Raw genomic sequence first — 21189 nt, 5'->3', positions numbered from 1 at the left:
TCTTAACAATTGTGAGCAGTAAGATAATGGAAATCCAATGCTCATACAAACACTAAGATTGCAGAAATGTTTTCAAGATATTTCTAGAGCCTAAAATAGCTGTTTCTCTCTCTCTCTCTCTCTCTCTCTCCATGCACATACACACGCGCGCGCGCACACACACACACACACACACGTATATATTTGTGCTAAGCAGGAATACAATTCATCTAAATGCATCTAAATGGATATTTTGATTCTGTATTGCCCTCATTACTTAATATTTCACATGTATTCATTTTGGAAATCTTTAAAAATATGTTCCAATGGGCAAAGAGCACTTTTACTAGCATAACTGATCTCAAGGAAATGTATTGATTATGTGAAATTGGAGGATGCTATATACCTTGCAGATTCCATTAGAAAGCAAACAGAAGAAATGTAACCCAACTTTTTTTTTAAAAAAGCTAAATTTGCTAATAGAATTTCAGTTATATTTGTTTAGCCATCATTGAAACATCAGTTTCTAAATAATGTGGCATCATTCATATTTCCTTTATTTAAGCTTGATTCTACTCAAAGACCTGTGTATAGGCTTACATGCACAATTTCAATTAAGTATCAACTCTGTGCTATTGGTGCCAATATTACTGCCATTTTATTGATGAGGAAACTGTGGTTTAGATTTTAATAATTGGCCAAAAGTTACACAATGGGAAATGACTAAATTCTTTTGGCACCTGGGCTGGAGGTCCTATTTAATTATTAGAGTATGTTACTTCCAAATATTATGAGTTTTGTTTGTTTGTTTGTTTTTACTTTCTTCATGATTCAGAACATAATTTTAGACTTTACATCAGACAAGAAAATATTCGATTGAATAAAGTGGACTCAGAAGCACATTATGCTCTCTCGGTAGTACAATAAATATGTCACACATGCAAATGGTAATTTTATAGCACCTGTTTAAACATCGAGTATTTTCTACTCTCTATACCTTTGTACTCATTTACATTATATTTTCTTTTCTTCATCAGATTTTCTAATAATTTGTATAAAAATGGAATTTATAGTAGCCAGTATCTAGGGTATAATAAGATACTGAACGTATTTTTAAGAACACTTATAATGGCCATTTCCAATTTTGGCTTTGAAAATGCAGTTAATTCTGCTACTACTTGCAGTTTTCTATTTTTTTTCTAATAAAGTCTAGCTGAAAAACATAAAAAGAAATAAATCTCAGTAAGAAAGGGAAACTGCCAATCATCATATTGCAACAAGAAAAGCCAGGACTTAATCACTTTGACCATCAAGTCTTACAGACTTCTTGATCATTAAAACTGACTGGACTATACAGTTTTTATATATACATAAAGGGAAGAGCCTATTTTGTAAGATATCTGAGACTATGCATCCTAAGTGGATGCTCTAACCTCGCTCGTCATCCTCTCCTTTTAACTTTCCCTCACTATCTTCTATCAAATCATTGGTTTATTCAGAGATTCAGGAACCTATGCATAGCCAGGTTAAAGATATTTAAAAAGACCATAATAAAGAAACCATACCAGTTACAGAAAATTAAAAAGGTGCTTCAGTTAACACTATACAATGTTCCCAAACAAGAGAGCATGAAAACACATACAGATATTTAAAAATATGCTAGAAGAAAACATCTCTGAAATAAAATTAAAACTTTAATATGAAGATACCAAAAAATCAACAATAAGATATATCATTCTTAATTCAACCTCAAGAATAAAAAATATATCATTAGGAAAACTGGTGGGAAAAAAAAATCAAGTCAATTTAGGATGGGGTCTAGGGGCTGGAAACAAATTGATTTACATGTATACTTAGCCAAGGCTTCCTTCAAGTCCAAAAGGAAATGCTCAGGAATTCTCAACCACACAAAAACTCAGAGATTAGACCATCCCATCCGATCGAAGTACATGACAACAGGCCAGGTGCAGTGGCTCAAGCCTATAATCCTAGCACTCAGGGAAGCCAAGGTAAGAAGATTGCTTGAAGCCAGGAGTTCAAGACCAGCCTGAGCAAGAATGAGTCCCCATCTCTACCAAACATAGAAAAATTAGCTGGGCATGGTGGCACATGCCTTTAGTCCCAGCTATTCAGAAAGCTGAGGCAGAAGGATGGATTGAGCCCAGGAGTTTGAGGTTGCAGTCAGCTATGAAGATGCTACTGTATCCTGGCCCAGGCAGCAGAGGAGATTGTGCCTCAAAAAAAAAAAAAAAAAAAAAAAAAAAAGTGCATGAGTACGTGACAACAAAATCCAATGAATTAAATAATAAATTTAAAAAGAAAAAAAAAAAAAACACTTAAAGAATTAAGGGCTGGGTACGGTGGGGGCTCATGCATGTAATCCCAGTACTTAGGGAATCTGAGCCAGGATTGCTTGAGGCCAGGAGTTCAAGACCAGCCTAGGCAACATAGCCAGATTCCTGTCTCTACAAAAGAATAAAATAAAACAGAAATCAGAAATAAGGTTAGTAACGGAGGAGCTCTCATAAAAGTAAAAATAAAAGTACTGCTGTAGAAGTTCATCTATCAAAATACAGAAACAGGATTAAACACTGTGGGAATTATAGTTATAGAACATAAAACAATCTTAACTATGTAAAAGTAATAATTTAATAAGATTCAGGAGACGTAAGAGAAAGGTAAGAGGAAATGCAAATATACTGATTTATTAAAAATAGCATGCAATGATTATAAATTTGTACATTCTATTATATATAACTATGCATTTACCACGTTTTGTATAGCTCATGAAAAATATACAATAAATAAAAGATATAAACATGTACATTGAACATCATGATGGTTACTAAATGTAAACAAGAAATATACCTATTTGGGGAATTGGTGGAGATTCTAAATTCCCTTTTGTAGTTATCTATATCATTTACATTTCTAAATTAATGATTTTGAAATATTTTTACAAAACAATTATGGTATTGTCTTTTCAAAATGAAAGTGATTGAGCAAGCCAGATTATTGTTGTTATTGGTTTTTGGTATTAACTAACCCAAACAGGTTATTTTGAGCCTTAGATGGATTATAATTTCCTTTTCCACATTAAATTTATTTACCATTTGATTCCTTATTTCTAAACTTTAAAACTGCATTTAGATGTATCATTTTTATTTTCTGAATTTTAAACCATCCAGCTAGTACTGGTCAGCTCTATTTAATCTCAACACACATGACATGCCACATTCCCATCAGTTATACTGGCTCACTGCGAAGGGATTTGCAAGGTCTTGGCCCTATCCCCACAGGAAGTCACCAAGAACCTCAGTGAGAGGGTGAAAGGAGGGACTATAAAAAGAAAAAAGGCAGGGGGCTTCCAGGTAATTCTTAGAAGATCCTCAGGAGAGCTACCCTCACAGTGCAGAAACACCTTAACAAAAATAAGGCAGTTTTTGCAATGTAACAATTGCATAATGTTTGGAATCCAGTAATTTAATTAACTTAATATATCCCATGACACACAATACTATAATTCCATGATTACTGATTTTTTTTTAACCTTCAGCAATTACAAGCTCTCTTGATTATCCCATTTCTTGGACCAAAATACGTCTTCTGATGAAACATAAACAGGCATTCTTAATGCTATTAAATAGCATATTCAATTGCTATTTTAAACCTATACTCATGTTAAATTTATATTTTATCTCATTAATTTTGGTTAAAAGTAATATTTTGCTCTTTTTGATCTAGTTGTTACTTGTGTTGTCTGGATTTTACTGCTGCTGCTACACAGGCACGTTTTTCATGGGCTGCTTAAGAAAAGCTGCATGTTGCTTTCTAAATTCAGGTTTGTATTACCTATGCTACTCTGTCCTGCTATTGGTTGACTTATTGTCCTCAAGGATCCATAGTAAATAGAAATATGTATTAGTCCCTGCACTCTCTAATTTCTTGAAGATATAAATCTAGGAGATAGTGCTCCTATATTAAAATTATCATTTTTAAAGACCTTCTAAAGTGCTAGGCATATTTATAAAAATTACTTCATTTATTTTCAAAACAACTTTGTGGAGATATGAATGTATATAACAATAGGGTCCTCCAGGTTCAACCTGAACTGTGACAATATATGTTTGCAGTTGGCAAATTGTCAGGAATCTCTTTTCAGACATTCATTTGCTGTAGGTTGACTAATTATTTCCTAAAGGAGAAATGTATGGACAAGAGTTCACACTGAGGAACTCAATGGACACTGAGGAAATGAGAATAGGGAAAGAAAGACAGACTCCCAGAGAAAGGTGTTTCTACCCTCATAGAGAGAAGGATTAAATAAATGTTAAAAGAGTTATTTTCTTCAGGACCTTTGTTACACAGGTAGTATGAGAACTAGCTTCAAGTCCTCAGGGATTAAACACCTTTAGGACTGGGAATGGGGTCATTCACCCATTTCTGCATGGAGTACACTGTGACTCTAACTGAAGGATTTCACACTTTGGGATGCAGCCATTGCAAATATAGCACAATAGTAACAGGAGCTGGCAGATGCTCACTGGACTAGGTGAATGTCCATCAAGGGACTGTGCCAACCTGCTAGTGAACACCGGAAACAAACCCTGGGATTTCTAGCAATATTTTCCATGGAGGAGAGATATTGCTTATGGTCTCTCTTACAGCATCTTATGGTGATAATTATGTTGGTGGAGATCATAGAGCCAAGACTTTTTAGATTAAAAAAAATGATATTCAAAGAAACTACTATTTTGCCAAAACTGCATTGCAAGTTGTTGGCAGAACCAAAATTTGAAGTAAATCTGCAGAACTCCAAGGCCAGGGTTCCATAACTATACCACAGCTGTGGACAGATATATTCAGACATATAAAGTGCAGTTCAAACAAATTGCTCATTATTTCTCCAGTAATACTGACAATATGACTTACAAGTAAAAACAGCCCAACACTACAAGTAATTTTTTTAAATTAAAAAACTACATATAAGCTACTATCTGTCATATGTAACACTAAACTATGGTTTTCTTAGCCACATTTTAGTGCTTAAAAAAACACAACGTGCAGAATTAAAAATTATACAGTGGAACGTACTTGAATAGGTATATATACATTGGGCATTAAGGAAACATATATTATAAAACAGACAACAAATCCAACATTGGTCCATCAAAGCCATGAGGTTATTGTAAAGAGAGGGAAAAGATTTCTAGGCAGAGATTAGCAAAAGCTCTGAAGGTGAAAAAGAGAGTATTGGTTTAGGGAAATGTCAAGTAGTTTACTGTTCTGGGTTTAGCATTTCAGGAGAATGTTCAAGCTGCTGGGGAGATTGTGCAATAGAAAATTTAGGAAAGGATAGATGGAGCCAGACCATGAAGGGCCTGATATACCCAAAAGATATGCTAAATGGAGAGTCACTGATGATTTTGAACAAGGAAGTGAAATGGATGGAAGCATATGGAGGACATTTTTATAGATTACGCATTAAATACAAATTGCAGTCATCTGTAATACTTATGCATTTTCTTCATCTTTTTGTTTTGCAGTTCAGAAATTAATGCAGTAACCCCCCCATTTTAATGCAAATAAGTGGCATACAAAAATTTTAATAAAATGCAGCTCAAGTTACAAAGAGGTTAATGAAATCTGAGTTCAAAAACTCTCTTTTGACAGCTGCGATTTGGCACCAGCTGGTGGCAGTAAACGACTCCAGCTTAAATATCAATGGGGATGATTTTGGGTGCTCTGCATGGCTGAAATTTTTAGAACACTGGCAGCAATCCCAGGAATTTCCCAATAATTCAGCACTATTTTCATCATCTCAATCCTAGGGTATTGAGGCAGCAGATTGGTCCTGAAAAATACAGAGACCCACCTTCCACCTTCCCATTTCCTAAGTCGTTTCCTAAGGATTGCTTGTCCTTTTCAACTTTTCCCTCCCTTTCTGAGGGGAGAAGTGAGGGGAAGCAAGAAAAAATTCTACCAGTCCACTTCGTATCTAAATTTACATCATCACAAGACATATCCTCATGGTGTCTTACTACAGGGGCTTCTACTATACTACCATGTACTATCCTGACTTTGCCTTTAATAGAAATAATAGACAGTGAGGTCAGGGGGATCATTAGAAAATATTAAAAATTATTAAAAATGAAAACAATGTTTTTGACTAGGTAATTAGGGTTAAATGTTTTGCTGCTTTTCAATATAAGGAACAAAAGATGTGGCTTCTCACCTAGGTTAACTAGCAATTTAAAGCCCACGGTTATTATATTCTACTCTGGTTTGTTATACAATGGGCATGTATCTGTGCATGAACAAAAACAGGAAGGCATGATAGACAAGCCTGACTCCTTTCTGTTAAATCAGTTTCCTAGAATTTTGGTGTAAATTAGTTTTAGTTTTACATTGTGGCTCCTACCTTGAGGATGAAGATAGATTATCAAGACTCTTAAAAAAAAAAACAGTAGTAATAAAAAATGGATTGTTTCCCTACCTAACAGAAAAGTTGCAAAAACATTAAAATATGCAAGCTCTTAATTCCAAAAGGGCATTTCAACCAAGGGTAGAAACTAAGAAAGACTAATCAATCCAGAGCTTAAAATCATTTTGGTGATCTATTAAGTTCATTTATTTATTCATTAAGACAGAATGTCACTCCCTCACTGTTACCACTGAAAGTCAGTTCTTTCATATTCAAGACCCTATACGATGTCATAATTCATAATTGTGTTTGTCTTTATGCATCGTAATTCAAATAAACACAGTGCATTTTCCCATTCCACATATTCACAACTGTTTGTGCTATAATCAACAAGAATGATGCAATTCCATGAAATGCATAAGGATAGATGAAATGTAATGCCAGTGCCTTTTAATTTTACTCACCTAAACATGAAATTTAAAATATTATCAACATTTCAAAACATGATTTGGCGAAGTAATTTTTAAAATTATAAAATGAAAGCAATACTGGAGAACTAAATTAGTCTGATTGACACTCAATAACATTCAACTTCACTAGAAAAGTTTTCACTTTCTAATTTACTGTCTCTGTGAAGCTAAAGTAAAAAGGACTCTTCAAACGTTTTATTTACTGGCCAATTTTCTAGACGTCTGTACTCAGCCTGCACAGTAACAAGCTGGTGCTAATAAGCCGTACATAAAGATCCTACTTATTAAAATACAAATTAGGCACCCTTATGTTTATACATGTGTAAGTACAATTAATATTGCAGGCTTAGTTGGAAACAAAATTGCTTTAGTTAACCAACCATTGCAATGCAATCAAATGAGATTTCAAATGCAATTGGAAAAGATCTGTTTGGTAGAAGTAATAGCAATTATTTCATGTGGAAAAATTCATTTTCCAAGCTCTTTTTTTCTTCTCCCACCTGCCTTTAATAAAATAATTTGTCCATCATAAATGACATGAAATGTCACCTTTAACACCCATAAGTTGCATGGAGACCTGAAAGGCAGCTGGTAGACATAGCTTATTTATAAATATTGGTTTGAACTTGTAAATGCATGACCGCATAAATCTTAATCCATTTAGAGTGTATGCCCTTTGTTCCCTCAATTGTATATTCAATTGGGAATTGAATGGAGCCAACGGAGAGTGTGAATTACATGAGCCCTTTGTTGTTGCCAGCATATTAGTGCTTTGCCTTTTGTTCTTGTTGTTCATGAGATTTCTCTACATTACACAGTAGGGAATGTTAATCAACATTTTGCCTAAGTAATATTAATGAAACTTGTCTACTTATACTTGAGGGAAGAATCAGAATATTATATTTCTTTTTGAAATGTTAATGTACCTTTTAGGAAATTATTTCTGCCTTCTAAATCATCTCAGTGTTAAATTATTAAAGGATGGCATTAAAGAAGTATTGCGCTGATGCAAATAGTTAAATACCTTAAAAGATAAAAGAATTATAAAGTTTAAAAGGAGGACCTTTTGGAAGATGGTAGCATTTAACTTCAAATTAAACATTTTTAAATGTTTGGTTAAAATGTTGATAAAATTTGTGATTGCTCTGTGTGCTTTTACAAAATAACAAGAGACTTAATGTTGATGATTTCTAACTTCCAACCATGATTTTGAACAGTGTTCTGATCTTGAAGGATTTATTTAACCTTGCTATATTTATAAAGTGAAGCACCATCTAGTGTATTAGGAAAAAAATGTGGGGGGTCTTACTTTTGTACTTTTTACTTATTTGAGTCTTGGGATTAGGGAATCTTCATTCAGGTTCTATTCTTCAAAAATAAAAATTGCCACTATCTCAACATTCTATCACACTATGGTATTTCAAAGAGAAGGGTTATTGTAAAGACTTTATGTATAGCTGACATGGTAAGATATGGAAATATCAATTCTCAGTGTGCAAATTGTGACAGATGTGTGTCCTGTTAACATTCACAGTCCTTCAAGAAGGTACTCAAGGAATGAGTTGACAGTGCTCTGAAGTAAACCAACTTGTTTTCCCTTTAACAGTCTCTTTTGATGTCAATCAAATGTTCATAGGTCTTAAATAAATTGTGAGGTAATCTAGGGGGAAATTTAGAACAGAATTTGTTCAAGAATTCTCTGACATGGTGACCACTATTTGCTAAGAACTCCTAACACTTACTGGGCAAAACATTTATTTTCTTTTGCATCATTGTGGGACTGATTTGTCCTCTTGTATGACTTTTATTTTAGTAGTGCTGCTACTTGGATGCAGGTACTGTGAGAGTGGATAATATGAGTTACATTTCAAGATAATTTTTTTTTTCACATTGTGACATCTCACAAATAAGAGTATAGCTTAACACTGCTATATTAATGACTTTTTCTTTCTTAGAAATAAATGAAATAAATAAAATGAAAGAGTGTTTTAGGCCGGGTGCGGTGGCTCACGCCTGTAATCCTAGCACTCTGGGAGGCCGAGGCGGGTGGATCGCTTAAGGTCAGGAGTTCGAGACCAGCCTGAGCAAGAGTGAGACCCGTCTCTACTAAAAAAATAGAAAGAAATTATCTGGCCAACTAAAGTATATATAAAAAAAATTAGCCGGGCATGGTGGCGCATGCCTGTAGTCCCAGCTACTCGGGAGGCTGAGGCAGTAGGATCGCTTAAGCCCAGGAGTTTGAGGTTGCTGTGAGCTAGGCTGACGCCACGGCACTCACTCCACCCCGGGCAACAAAGCGAGACTCTGTCTCAAAAAAAAAAAAAAAAAAGAGTGTCTTACAATGGATGATGGTTTGGATTTAATAAAATACAGTAATAGCTAACTTGCATTGAGTGTTTTTGTGTTGTAAGACATACTCACCCATTAATTCTGTAAGAAAAAAAAATCATTGCCAAATATTAATTTAGTGTTTATGAGCCCAATATTAAAGAGTTTACAATATATCTGAGAAAGGAAACATTACATCCACAAAGCAATAAATAGTTAAATAAGATAATACCAACAAAATAAAGGCATTTTACTATGACTTGTTAAGTTATTCTTTTCCACATTACTGCTCCTTAGAAAATTGAAAAAGACAGCCTCTGTAATATATAAATTATACATTTACTGTTCCAAAGAAGCTTCTTTCTTTGCATTAAAGTAGTTTGGTAGTATTTTAAATAATCATTTATTAGATGCATGTCTTTTTTGATTTTGTGTGTTCTTAATGAAATTTTGAATTCTCGGAATTATTGAAGATTCAAACTAAAACAGCATCAATTGTACTATACCAATACTGGGCAGAATACATGATTTAGCTGTACAGCTCTTACAATTTTATACTGCTTTTATGACACCACCTCTATGTTGGGGAGAGAGAGTAATTTCCATTTAATATTATTAATAGTTAATGAAAAGGATATTCATTTGGATAGATTAGTTTTGCTGCTTTTTCTCTATTGGAGAAAACAAAAAAAGGTTCAAGTTTACTTTCCTTTCATCTAAAAGCAACTAACAACATTGTAAAATAAATTATAATAAATCCCTTCATTGGAGGGGCTTATAATTTGCTCAATGATCAAGGAGCTTATGTTTTTAACTTAATCACTGATTTTTTTCCTTTCTATATCATGGATGGCAAATTGATCTTGATTAACCTACCTCTTATAAAAATGCTGGACAAAGCTCATACCCACAAGACACTAACAACTGAGGTAATATGATCAATTTAGCAGAGAATCAAACAAACTGACAACTGTCAAATTGTGTCTCAGGAGACTCATTAAGAAACATAAATTAGTGGAAAATATAGTAAAAACAAATAGTATCAGAAGCACCAAGCATAGAAGACTATTCATCACATAAGTGAATGAAATAGCATTTCGTGTCTGATATTTAACATAATCATACTATTTATATTTATCATAATCATACAAAATAGAAGTGCTAATTCCTAAACCTGCGTTTAATGTTCTATTGAAGCACAACTTTTTTACCTTCAAATTTGAGATTTTTGTTTTACAAAATATCAAAGAATACAATCAAGCTGTCACATTCTACTTTAAAAGTATGTGTGGTTGGGGGTGAGGTGTTAGATGACAACCCCAAAATGGATTGTCTGGAATTTTTCTGTGATCAGAAACTAAAGAGATTCTCACTATAAATTTAATAATTCAAATATGTAACAGAAGTACTTTAGCTGACTATTAAGGACAGACTTCACTGTGCACCTTGGCTGTAAGAGCATAGATAGATGATGGAGAGACCTCATTATAAGGAGAATTTCTGCTGCTTGTATAATTAAACTAGTGACTCCTAGAGCACAAAACAAGTTTATCAAAAAAAATACATGCAAAAGCTAATGTCAGCCGGCATTTCTAAAAGTAGGCCAGAGTGGGAAAAAAGATTACTTCTAGCTAAAGTGAAGAAAATTAAATTTTAAGAGGTTTAATACATTCATTCTCACTTTAATCATATTGCCCATCATAAAGGTGATTATAATATGCATACCACTTCTTATAAACTCAAAGTAGTTAAAGGCAACTTGTTTTCAACTAGTGTATTCATAACATCTACAAACATTAATTACATATTATAATTTAATGCTATTTTTAATGTGTTTTATAAATACTGTACCTTTAAGAATGGGAGAACATTTCAAGGTTTTTGGGTTTTGTTTTTTTTTTTTTTTTAAATATGAAACATGAGCAAGTACATTTTGATGAACTTAATTGGCCATGGTTACACAAAAGCAATTTTTAAAAAAAAGGCAACAAAGTATGGTTATTTTTTGGTCCCATAACACCATAAGAGTCCATCACTAAAAAATATTCTAATGTGAACACAATTATCCAAACACAAAATATCAATCTACTTAAGTAGTTAAAAAGAATTCTTACTGCAAAATCCTCCCTCCATTGGTGGGCTGCTTGAACTTTCTCTGCTTCCAAAGCCAGGCGCTGAAAAAGAAACAATAAATCTTAGCATTCAAATAACCACATGAATATGTAATTGTTACACAAAATGCTTTGGTTTTCTAATCAATTATGAGGACATAAAAAGCAGAAGAGACTCCTCATTTACGATTCATAAATTCTAAATCATTTAGTAATCTAATCTACTAAAGTTGATGTATGTGTATTTACTCTTTAGCAATAAAAATAACATACTATTCTTGAAAACCCTTGAGTTCACTACCTCTGCCATCATCAGCAGTAGTGTCATCTATGAGTGCTTTCTTTAAATGACTCCTATTTCAGTTTTTAGAAAGGTTTTAATCAAGGAAGTATATTAATTTTGGTAGAATTCTGTTTTTAGAAAATACATTTATAGCATACATTTCTACAAGTTGAAAGAAAACGATATTGAGAGATTAATAAATATGTGCTAAGCACTATACTAAGCACCTTGTTAATAGCTATTTAGTTTTTACCAAAAGCCACAAAAAAGGTAATATCTTCTTCTTTCTAAAGTACATTCTTAGCAGTTCTTTCAGAGATAATCTGTAATAAACAATTTGTGCTCTGAAAATGGCTTTATTTCACCTTCACTCTCATATGCTTGAAGTAGTTAGAGAATTCTAAGCCGACTTATTTTCCTTTAGCATTTTCAAAATGTTTTTCCATTAGGTTCAGTTGGAGATAACACCTCTAGTGTCAGCTAATCACTTTTTGTAGATAAACTTTTTTTTTCTTTCTCCAATAGTTTTTAGATTTTTCTCTTTGTATTTCCCAGTTTCATTATCATGTTCTCTATGTGATAAGCTTCTACAATGACAGTAACATTCAATGATAAAGAACACAGAGTTTGAATACCAGCCCTTGCAACCTACTAGCTGTGTAATCTTGGGAAAAGTTAAGTCTCTTCTCCCAGTTTCTCATGTGAATAATGTGAAAACTTGCCTCATGGGTTGATGAAAGGATTGAATGAGTTATTATATGTAAAGTGCTTAGAACAGTGCCTGGTACACAGGAAGCTATATATATATATGTATATACACACACACACATATATATACACATATGTATTTATGTGTCAGCTATCAACTTTGAAGAGTTAATTATGACTCCTCTTGCTCCCTGTGTCGCCTTGAGAAAATAGTTCAGTGCTGAGTTGATCTGTGGCCTGCCCCACACAGCTAGAAGATGGTGGTAGACATAAGACAAACATAAATGCAAATATAATAAATGTAAATGTATTAAATTCATTTATTCAAAGATAGAAATTATCAGGTTACATTTTAAAAAATTATAAATCTCTAAGAGGTTTGCTGTATTAAATCCCTGTGGTTTATTATTATAACCGGTTCATTTTTTTAAGCTATTACATAGGTAATACTAATGACATATAATATTGTATAACGAGAGATCTCAATTTACGAACCCCTAAGCTGAATTTAAAGGACAATTCTTTGTAGTTTGCTGAAATGACAGTGGTTTTGGCTATCAGCTAGTAGGCAGAAATGGAACGTAAGAGGAGCTAGTAAATGTTAGAAATTGTACCAGGGAGAGTAATGAAAGGAAGGTTCTCTATCCCTACAAAAATAAAAAACTAAACACAGCAAAGCCAAAAGACAGAATAGATAAGGGAATACATTTTAGTAACATTGCATGACAATACTTCAAGAAACTCAAAAATTCAAATGAAAATGTGGCAAAAAAGTGAATAAAACGGCACATGAAAAGGAAATAGAAGCAATTTCGTTATAGGAAAAGCTATAGTATGGGAAAACAAAGAAAGACAGGATAAGAAAATAAACATGAGGCCATGTTCTTGACAAAATTCAGAATGTAAGTCTTCCCTCATTTTTAAAGGGCATTTATAAAATCAATTAAACTTTTATAAGTATGGGTTAAAAAATAAACTTAAGAATTTCATGAATTTAAACAAAATACTAATTAAAATGTTAAATAGACTTACTTAGATTAAGAAATATTAGAACTTAAAAATGCCTTAAGCCTTAGAAAGGAATATTAAGATTTTTCCTTCACAACAGAGGACAATGCTACCCCAGCAAACAAAACACACTGGTGGACATTCACCCATAGGCCATGCAAGGTTTTCAAGGTAACAGCTATAACTCTACCAAGTCTTTGCCTTCTCTGGAACACATGAGAAAGTGCGACTTAACTGATCTGACCCAGAATCACATGGCTTACAGCATGAACACAATCCATGTTTATTAAGCTATAATGACAGTAACCATCATAGTTAACTATTTCCAAAGAAACAGAGTAACAGTGGCAACAAACTGTAAGACAATTCTCCTAGGAGGAAAAGAATCCAAATCAGATTTATAATATATATATTTAAACCCTAATTTTATTAAGTAAATGCCATGTATTTCAAGATTCTGAAAAAGTTTTAGAAACCTAAAGACATGAAGTTATGTATACGAAAAAGACGTATTTTAAAAGGTTGGTTTGCAGCCCAAAAGCTGGGAAATTTTGTATCCCCAGCTTGGAAATCTAGAAATATATAACCATGAAAAATGTACTACCATTATCTTCTTGGCTCATGAGGAAGATAACGAATTATTTTGTGTATGGGAAATTTTGAGAGAAAGCATATTACTGAATTTTAGACTGTCTATCTTAGAAGTAGCACAGTCACTGAGGGTGCCCTTTCTTGTGGCAAAAGACCAGCTGGTCATTACTTACAGGAAATTGACATGTCTTCTAGACACTTCAAGGCTCTAATTAACTTCTATTCTGATCAAGTGACATTTTATTTTTAAAGCCAATAATCTACGATTAAATGCCACAGGCAAATTGTGTTAAATCTGACAAAATCCCTATCTAATAAAATGTGAATATTTGCTCAGTAGAGCATCTCTATTTTCATAGTTGGCTATATAAGAAACAAGAAAACATTTTTCTCATTTAATTTGTATTATAGTATAATATAGTATCAAACACTAAAAACAGACTGAGGATGGAGCAACAAACAGAAAAGACCTGGAACAGCATCAATACCGACAAGAGAGAGATATCTAAAGCTTAATTCTTCTGCTGCTATGAAGATAAATCAGAAAGGCTCATTAAATGGCTTTTTATAAATGAGGTAGCACATGTATGTATGAACATTCTTTAGGTACAGAATGAGAAGTATATATACTATTGACAGATGTGTTAATAAAACCTACCCACCTACCCACGTATTGGTTTGAGCATTTAAAGTAGAAAATCATTTTAAAGATTATTTTAAGGACTCAAAACTTAAACAAAATAGATTTGACCCTAAACCTTCTGACTCCAAAGCTTGTTTCCCATAAAAACCATCAAAAACTTTATCATTAGGCATTCACAGTATATATTAAAGCCAACACACTGGTAAAATCTATTTCAGGTTAATAAAAATTCCCAGCAAAATTTGCGAAATTGCTAAAGATGAAAAACAAAAACAGCAGCAACAACAACAAAAAATTGTATGTTAGTTTGGGAACTGTCTTTACAAAAGTCTGGTCCTCAAATCCTGAGAGATTATTGCTAATCAGTGAAAAAGCTTTTGATATGCAGTGGTCTGCAGGGGGAAAAAAACAGAAATAAGAGAATGGGAGAGCTTTTATCAGATCAGAGAAAGATCAGCTCCCTTGAAAGCCTATTCATTCTCACCCTTCACTTTTTGTCATATCTTTATCTTGTCCACTAGCATTGAATACTGTCAGGTGATATGAAAGTCTAATAAAAGCAGCATAATTATATAGTATATAGAGATATAATTTTATTATCCTAATTAATAACTAAATGTATTTATCTTAGACTATTTTCCAAATCTGTAAATAATTTGCTTCCTGGACTATAAATTAATTGCAGGTTAAAGATAAAAGAAATTTTCTGAAATATTTAATTATAAGGAATTTTAATAGCTTTGAAAGGAAACCATCAGGGATCATATGACAGTTCATTTAGACTACAATAATGTTGATACTGATATTTAAATATTAAGAATTAACTTAAAGACACCATTTAAACAAATATCTTTAAATTCCAAAATAATTTCTTTGGCTGATGTACATGCCAAGATTTTTCTTTTAATAAAAGTGTGATAGATATCCACAATAGACTAATCAAAGTAAAATATGCATGTGTTATGTGATTAATGTTCAAACAGTTAACACCCAATAAGGATTAACAAATTCTTGTATTATGACTATGTTGGCAATTTAATTATCACTCTAAGGAGTTTTGCCTATCTTCATCAAAAGGTTCTTAACATATCAAAAGGATCAGGATAATCATTTGAATGGTCTAACAATACCTACTGAAAATAGCAGACTTAGGTGAATGAACAGACTTCTATGTTCTGAAGAAAAGTATATGTACAGGCACAATCATTCACTCTGAAGCTATGGCATAATGAACATGCACTTTTAAATCAGACAGATCTGGTTTCCAATTCTGGTGGTGCCTCTCACTAACTATACAATTTTAGGCAATGAATTTAACTTTTTTCAGCATCTCGGATATTTTTCTACTTTATATATTTTCTGTTTGGTATGCTAGATATCTAGCATATTATAAGCTCAATCAAGTTTTGCTTCCATTTGAATCTTACAAACATAATTCCAAAGAGTAGACTATGTTAGAACCGTAATTACTGATGAACATTTCAATATGTAAATATGAGAGAAATGAATGAAAACACTTTAATGGTCCGTAAGCTTTCACTGTATTTTGCCCTGCAGAAAAGCTCTTGTCTGTAGAACCATGAGGGGATATAACAGTTTAATAGAGTAGACAATAAAATGAGTCCGATTTTATTTTATTTTTACCATAAATGGAATAAGAAAGGAGAGCAGATCATTGTGTCGGCCTTCTCACCTCATTTCCTGAGGGGGTGGAGAAGGGAGGGTGGATAGTGAGGTGTGACATTTCCTCAGCATTTCTTATGCTGATAGGAAGTCTTGAAGACCTCAATGGACTGAACAACATAATACCTCCATGAATATTTAGTACAATATTCCATCTCAAAGGTAAAATGTTCTTCTCTTTCCAATAACCTTAACCAGATAATGGAAAATAATGCAGTTTATTTATATTCATAAAAATGTATATGTCCAGCATAATTCTACCAAAGCCTTCTAACAATTTGCTATAGCCTGGTGAACGAGGATTTATGTGTGGAGAAACTGCTCTATATGTTTTTTTTAAAGCCGTATCTACTATACTTACATACTGTTTAAAATGTTTCTATAAAGAAACATTATGAGTACTTTGAAAAGGCTCCATTGGCTTAAAGAGGCCAGGCTGGAAACTGGGATTTGAGGTTTAAAAGTTAAAAATGGATAATTAACAAGGATGAATTACTGTTGGCACATTTCAAGATTTGATAACTGTGGAAACTAGATAAATAAATCCACATCCTGATTGGGAGACAAAGTATTTCTAGGACAAAAAGTCAAGTCTGTATTTGCTTTTATTTGATGAACATTTACTAAGTACTTACTATGTACAAGTGTTTAGGGAATAAAAATATAGGACATAGTACCTGCTTTAAAGGGACCCTATATACATATACTATGTTATATATCATACACACGCACACCCAACATCATGTCCTCAGTGTTTGACAGATGTTTTCTCAAAGGTTACAGTATACATGCTTTGTTAATGTTTATTTCAGTGGAGTCTGTACATGGAAAATACAGTTTTTAAAGTACTGCTTTTATCAAGAGTGCAAATTCTAAAAATAGTGTCCCCAGCCAATGACAAGATTTAGCCATGGGTCTTTTTGTTTTGTTTTGTTTTGTTTTGTTTTCAGGGGGTTGCTAAAATTACTAAAAAGCATGGAAACAAATAGTCTGGAATCTACCATCCAGAATTCACTTTTATCTATGCCTTGTAACTTTTCATGTAAGAACTAAAATATTAACAAATCACCTTGACGTTCACCTTATTCACCTCCCCTGACCAATTTTCCTACGCAGAACAATCAGTATAATAAACTGATCTGTATCTTTAGGCATTGTTTGGAGTATGTTTTTTAAAAACGGTTAAATGTCATCTGATGTTGACATTGTTGATTCTTCTTCCCCAGAGGCTGCATGCAAGTTAAATGCCAAAGAGAAATTCCACCAGCTTCATAATGAGAATGATTATCTATGGAGAAACCCATCATCCTTTTAAGTGATGGTTTGGATAAAACAATCAAATAAATTAGGGTCAATGGTGTTTGAGAAATGGTTTACTAAGGGTTTTGGAAAGTAAAGGAAATACTTAGAGGAGGACAGAATCCTTTAAGGAAACAAAGCTGGAGTCATTTCTAACAGCCTTTTTTAGTACCAAAATGTTATTCATCTATTGCATCTTTATCAACAGACCATAGGACAGGCCTTATTTGTAAACACAGATCTACCTGTTCCTTGTCTCCTTCGAGAGACTATTATTCTTTCTTCACAGGCATTACTCATGCAGCTTGATAGATTCTAAATCATGACCTAAGCAAGGCAACTTAACCAAAATATGTCGATCTCCTCTCACTATGGTGCTATGGGTTAGCAAGTCCACTCTTACAAAGATGACTAAATGTTGTTTGTGTATTTTACTTACGTTTGCCTAAAATATGTTTCTGTAGACTTTCTGCTTTTGTTTAACAACATGAAACATGAGCATGTAAGTTATAACCATTATCTTTTTCTTTTTAATTTCCCTTTTTCCCCCTAGAAGGGCAATCCCAAACTGATTCCAAGACACAAAAAAATATTAAATATGACACAATTTTAATTTAGAAAAATGTATTCCAATATTGAGAAAGTCTAACAAATCCTGATAAAATAGCTTAGCGCCAGTCCATCTACTTAAGTCTATGGGGGAGAAAAAACAGTGTGTTCTTGTCTATTGTTTCTCAAGAGAAACAAAACAGGCTCCCTAATATATAACTTTTACCATATGCTTCGGTTAAACTTACTTGTAAATAGACTGATCAATGCAAATAAAGTATGTAGTCTAGTTATCTATGTCGATTCAAATATCTTAACACTTCTACAAATACTAGAATTATAACATAAGAGAATTATCAGAATAGTAAAACATTAATTTGTGATTATATCAAGCCAAAACAAATATAACTCTTATACAGTATAGGTGCAAGAAAGAATATAGATTTTTTTCATAGCAATCATTTTCTTGCAATTGATTTCATGCCAGATAATGTGAAATAAAAACCTCGTGACATAAACATTATTGTTCTTTCTAGCATAAGCTTTAAGAGAGTATAATATATGCAAAACATATAAATAAAACTTGCTGAAATCAAGCCAGTCATCATTTATTTTTCTATTTGTGGCCAAGTGAAATATAAAATTTTTGGATCATGGCTTCTGGATCGTGTTGTATGGATTTCAGCCTGGATCTTCTATATTCAGGAAATGCTTTAAAATTAACCACAAAGTTTCAAGTCTAATCTTCAGAGATGTAATTAGCTTTAAACAAATTGGCAGATTCTTGGAATACAGAAGCCAGGGTAAAGGAGACAGCATCTGCTAAAAACAGCAAAACTCCTTTTAGCAGAAGCAAAAGTAAATAATATACAACTGATACTTATTTTTGACTCTATCACACAAAATAACAAAATGAAAGGTTGTTCAGCTGAATATAATTTCCACATCAGTTCTGCACTTTGCTACCTGCAAAGAATTGCCTGTTGAGCTTTGTTCAACAAACCTGGACCTCATGCAAACCCTTCCAACCAGAACTATCCAAAGATTCTGATTCTGTACCTGCTGTCATTCCTGGAAATCTACGTGTTTAATATGGTACACCTTTTCCTTGGACTAAACCATGAAAACACTTCTCTAGAAAGTAATATTTTAGAGATACTAGACCTACAGATTTACTCTTTGAGAAATACTGTTCTAAACAGAAATATAATTTGACATAAGACAACAAAAACAGCCTACTGCCCTTCACTAGTACCATAACCTTATACTATCATGACACTCATCACGCTGTACTCAATTCTCTTTCTCTAAATTACTAAATGTGAATTCATTCAGCACAAGAAGGAGTTCTTTCATGTCTGTTCACCTCCCATATCTTACCCCAAATGTGGCAGAGAGCAGGCATCCAATACATGTGTGTGGAAATGTGCAAGTAATCATTTCCAAGTATTTTCAAGATTGTATCAAGATTTATAACTAGGTTCACTAAATCTTCATCATTCATTTCATGACACTTTGAAAGAGATACTCTGGGACTTTCTGGCCACAAAACTCATCTTCTACATGACAAGCATAGTGTTAGATTAATACATGACCACCTAATTCATAAAAATTGCTAGATTAACTCAACACTACCTGGCCCTTAAAAATTAGTGGAATTTGGCTAAGGATATAGCAAGGATCCAGGCTATTTATGCTATGTAAATTCACCCTGGGATTCTAGAATTAATCTACAATCAGTTACCTTTATTCTCTAATGTTGAATACTACTGCAGAATCAGAAACACTGGAAGAAGTCAGTGTGGAGGAGGGAGAGAATTTGGACAGTAGAGAGAGAAAAAGAAAACACACAAACAGTTCCCAAAACTAGTTTAGTCCATAGTGTAAACTAATTATAATCTAGTCTACTCTAGAATCTACTCTAAAATCCCACAAAATTAAGCTACAATACTAAACTATTTACACTTAGAGATTATGCACTCAGGGAATGCAAACAGCATCTCTTCAGCTGAGAACTGGATTCTGTTGAGTGTGTCATGCTAATTCCAAAGGCCTCTGACCACTTTGCTTACCAATGAATTGCCTACAAATAAAGCAAACACCAAATCTAAATTGCCTGTTTGTTTCATGTCCCTATGTGACCTCCCCTTTACATATCTAGTAATTCTTTTTTACTACTATGACTAAGAAAGAATATAGTGAACAGTTCTACCATGTAATAGGTGTGTGACCACTAGCATGTTAAATTAATATATTTTACCACAATTTTCTCAACTGTGAAATAAGGACTATAATAGTGTACATATGTACGTTGTATTATAAGGGTTACATAGGATATTTGTGTAGTACTCAGTAAAGGAAAGCTATCACATATTAAAAGCTGAGGTAGAGAAGTTAAGAGACTTATGTTAGAAAGTTAATAAATTAAGCTTAAAAATATCAACAAAGGCCGGCGCGGTGGCTCACGCCTATAATCCTAGCACTCTGGGAGGCCGAGGCGGGTGGATCGCTCAAGGTCAGGAGTTCGAGACCAGCCTGAGCAAGAGCGAGACCCTGTCTCTACTAAAAATAGAAAGACATTATATGGACAACTAAAAATCTATATAGAAAAAATTAGCCGGGCATAGTGGCGCATGCCTGTAGTCCCAGCAAATCGGGAGGCTGAGGCAGTAGGATCGCTTAAGCAGAGGCGTCTGAGGTTGCTGTGAGCTAAGCTGACGCCACGGCACTCACTCTAGCCTGGGCAACAAAGTGAGACTCTGTCTCAACAAAAAAAGAAAAAAAAAAAAAAAATCAACAAAAAATATTACATATACATTGTAAGAGAAAAAATAGTCATCTTAAATTCTTTCTTTAATAAAGAAAGTTATTAAACAGGGCATAATTTGCTGAGACTAGAAACTTCAGAATTGCTTTGAGCATTCCTTCTGCATCAGTCCCAGTTTCAATCACCACATTAGAAGACAATTCTTGAGTCCCTCATATTTCTGCATGTCACATGAACAGAGGGAGAGAAAGACTAGTTTTTCAGGAATTTTTTTTAGCAAATAACCTTGGAATAATGAGATAAGTGTCTCCCTGCAGAGTGGAGGACAGATTTGTTTGTTGTCCAG

General features: G+C 33.4%; 1 protein-coding gene across 7 annotated transcripts in view; it reads right to left on the bottom strand.

Moving 5' to 3' along the window:
- The window catches only part of CACNA2D1 (calcium voltage-gated channel auxiliary subunit alpha2delta 1), a 474506-nt gene that overhangs the window by 198337 nt on the left and 254980 nt on the right, over window positions 1-21189 (bottom strand). For all 7 annotated transcript variants that reach the window (XM_069461262.1, XM_069461263.1, XM_069461264.1 and 4 more), the window contains exon 4: window positions 11316-11375. In XM_069461262.1, coding sequence (XP_069317363.1) covers window positions 11316-11375 — 60 coding nt within the window. The remainder of the gene's footprint in view (window positions 1-11315; window positions 11376-21189) is intronic.

This window comes from Eulemur rufifrons, chromosome 29 (genome assembly GCF_041146395.1).
Source record: "Eulemur rufifrons isolate Redbay chromosome 29, OSU_ERuf_1, whole genome shotgun sequence".
Lineage (NCBI taxonomy): Eukaryota > Metazoa > Chordata > Mammalia > Primates > Lemuridae > Eulemur > Eulemur rufifrons.
The sequence above is the reverse complement of the archived record's forward strand: the minus strand, read 5'-3'. Positions and strand labels throughout refer to the sequence as shown.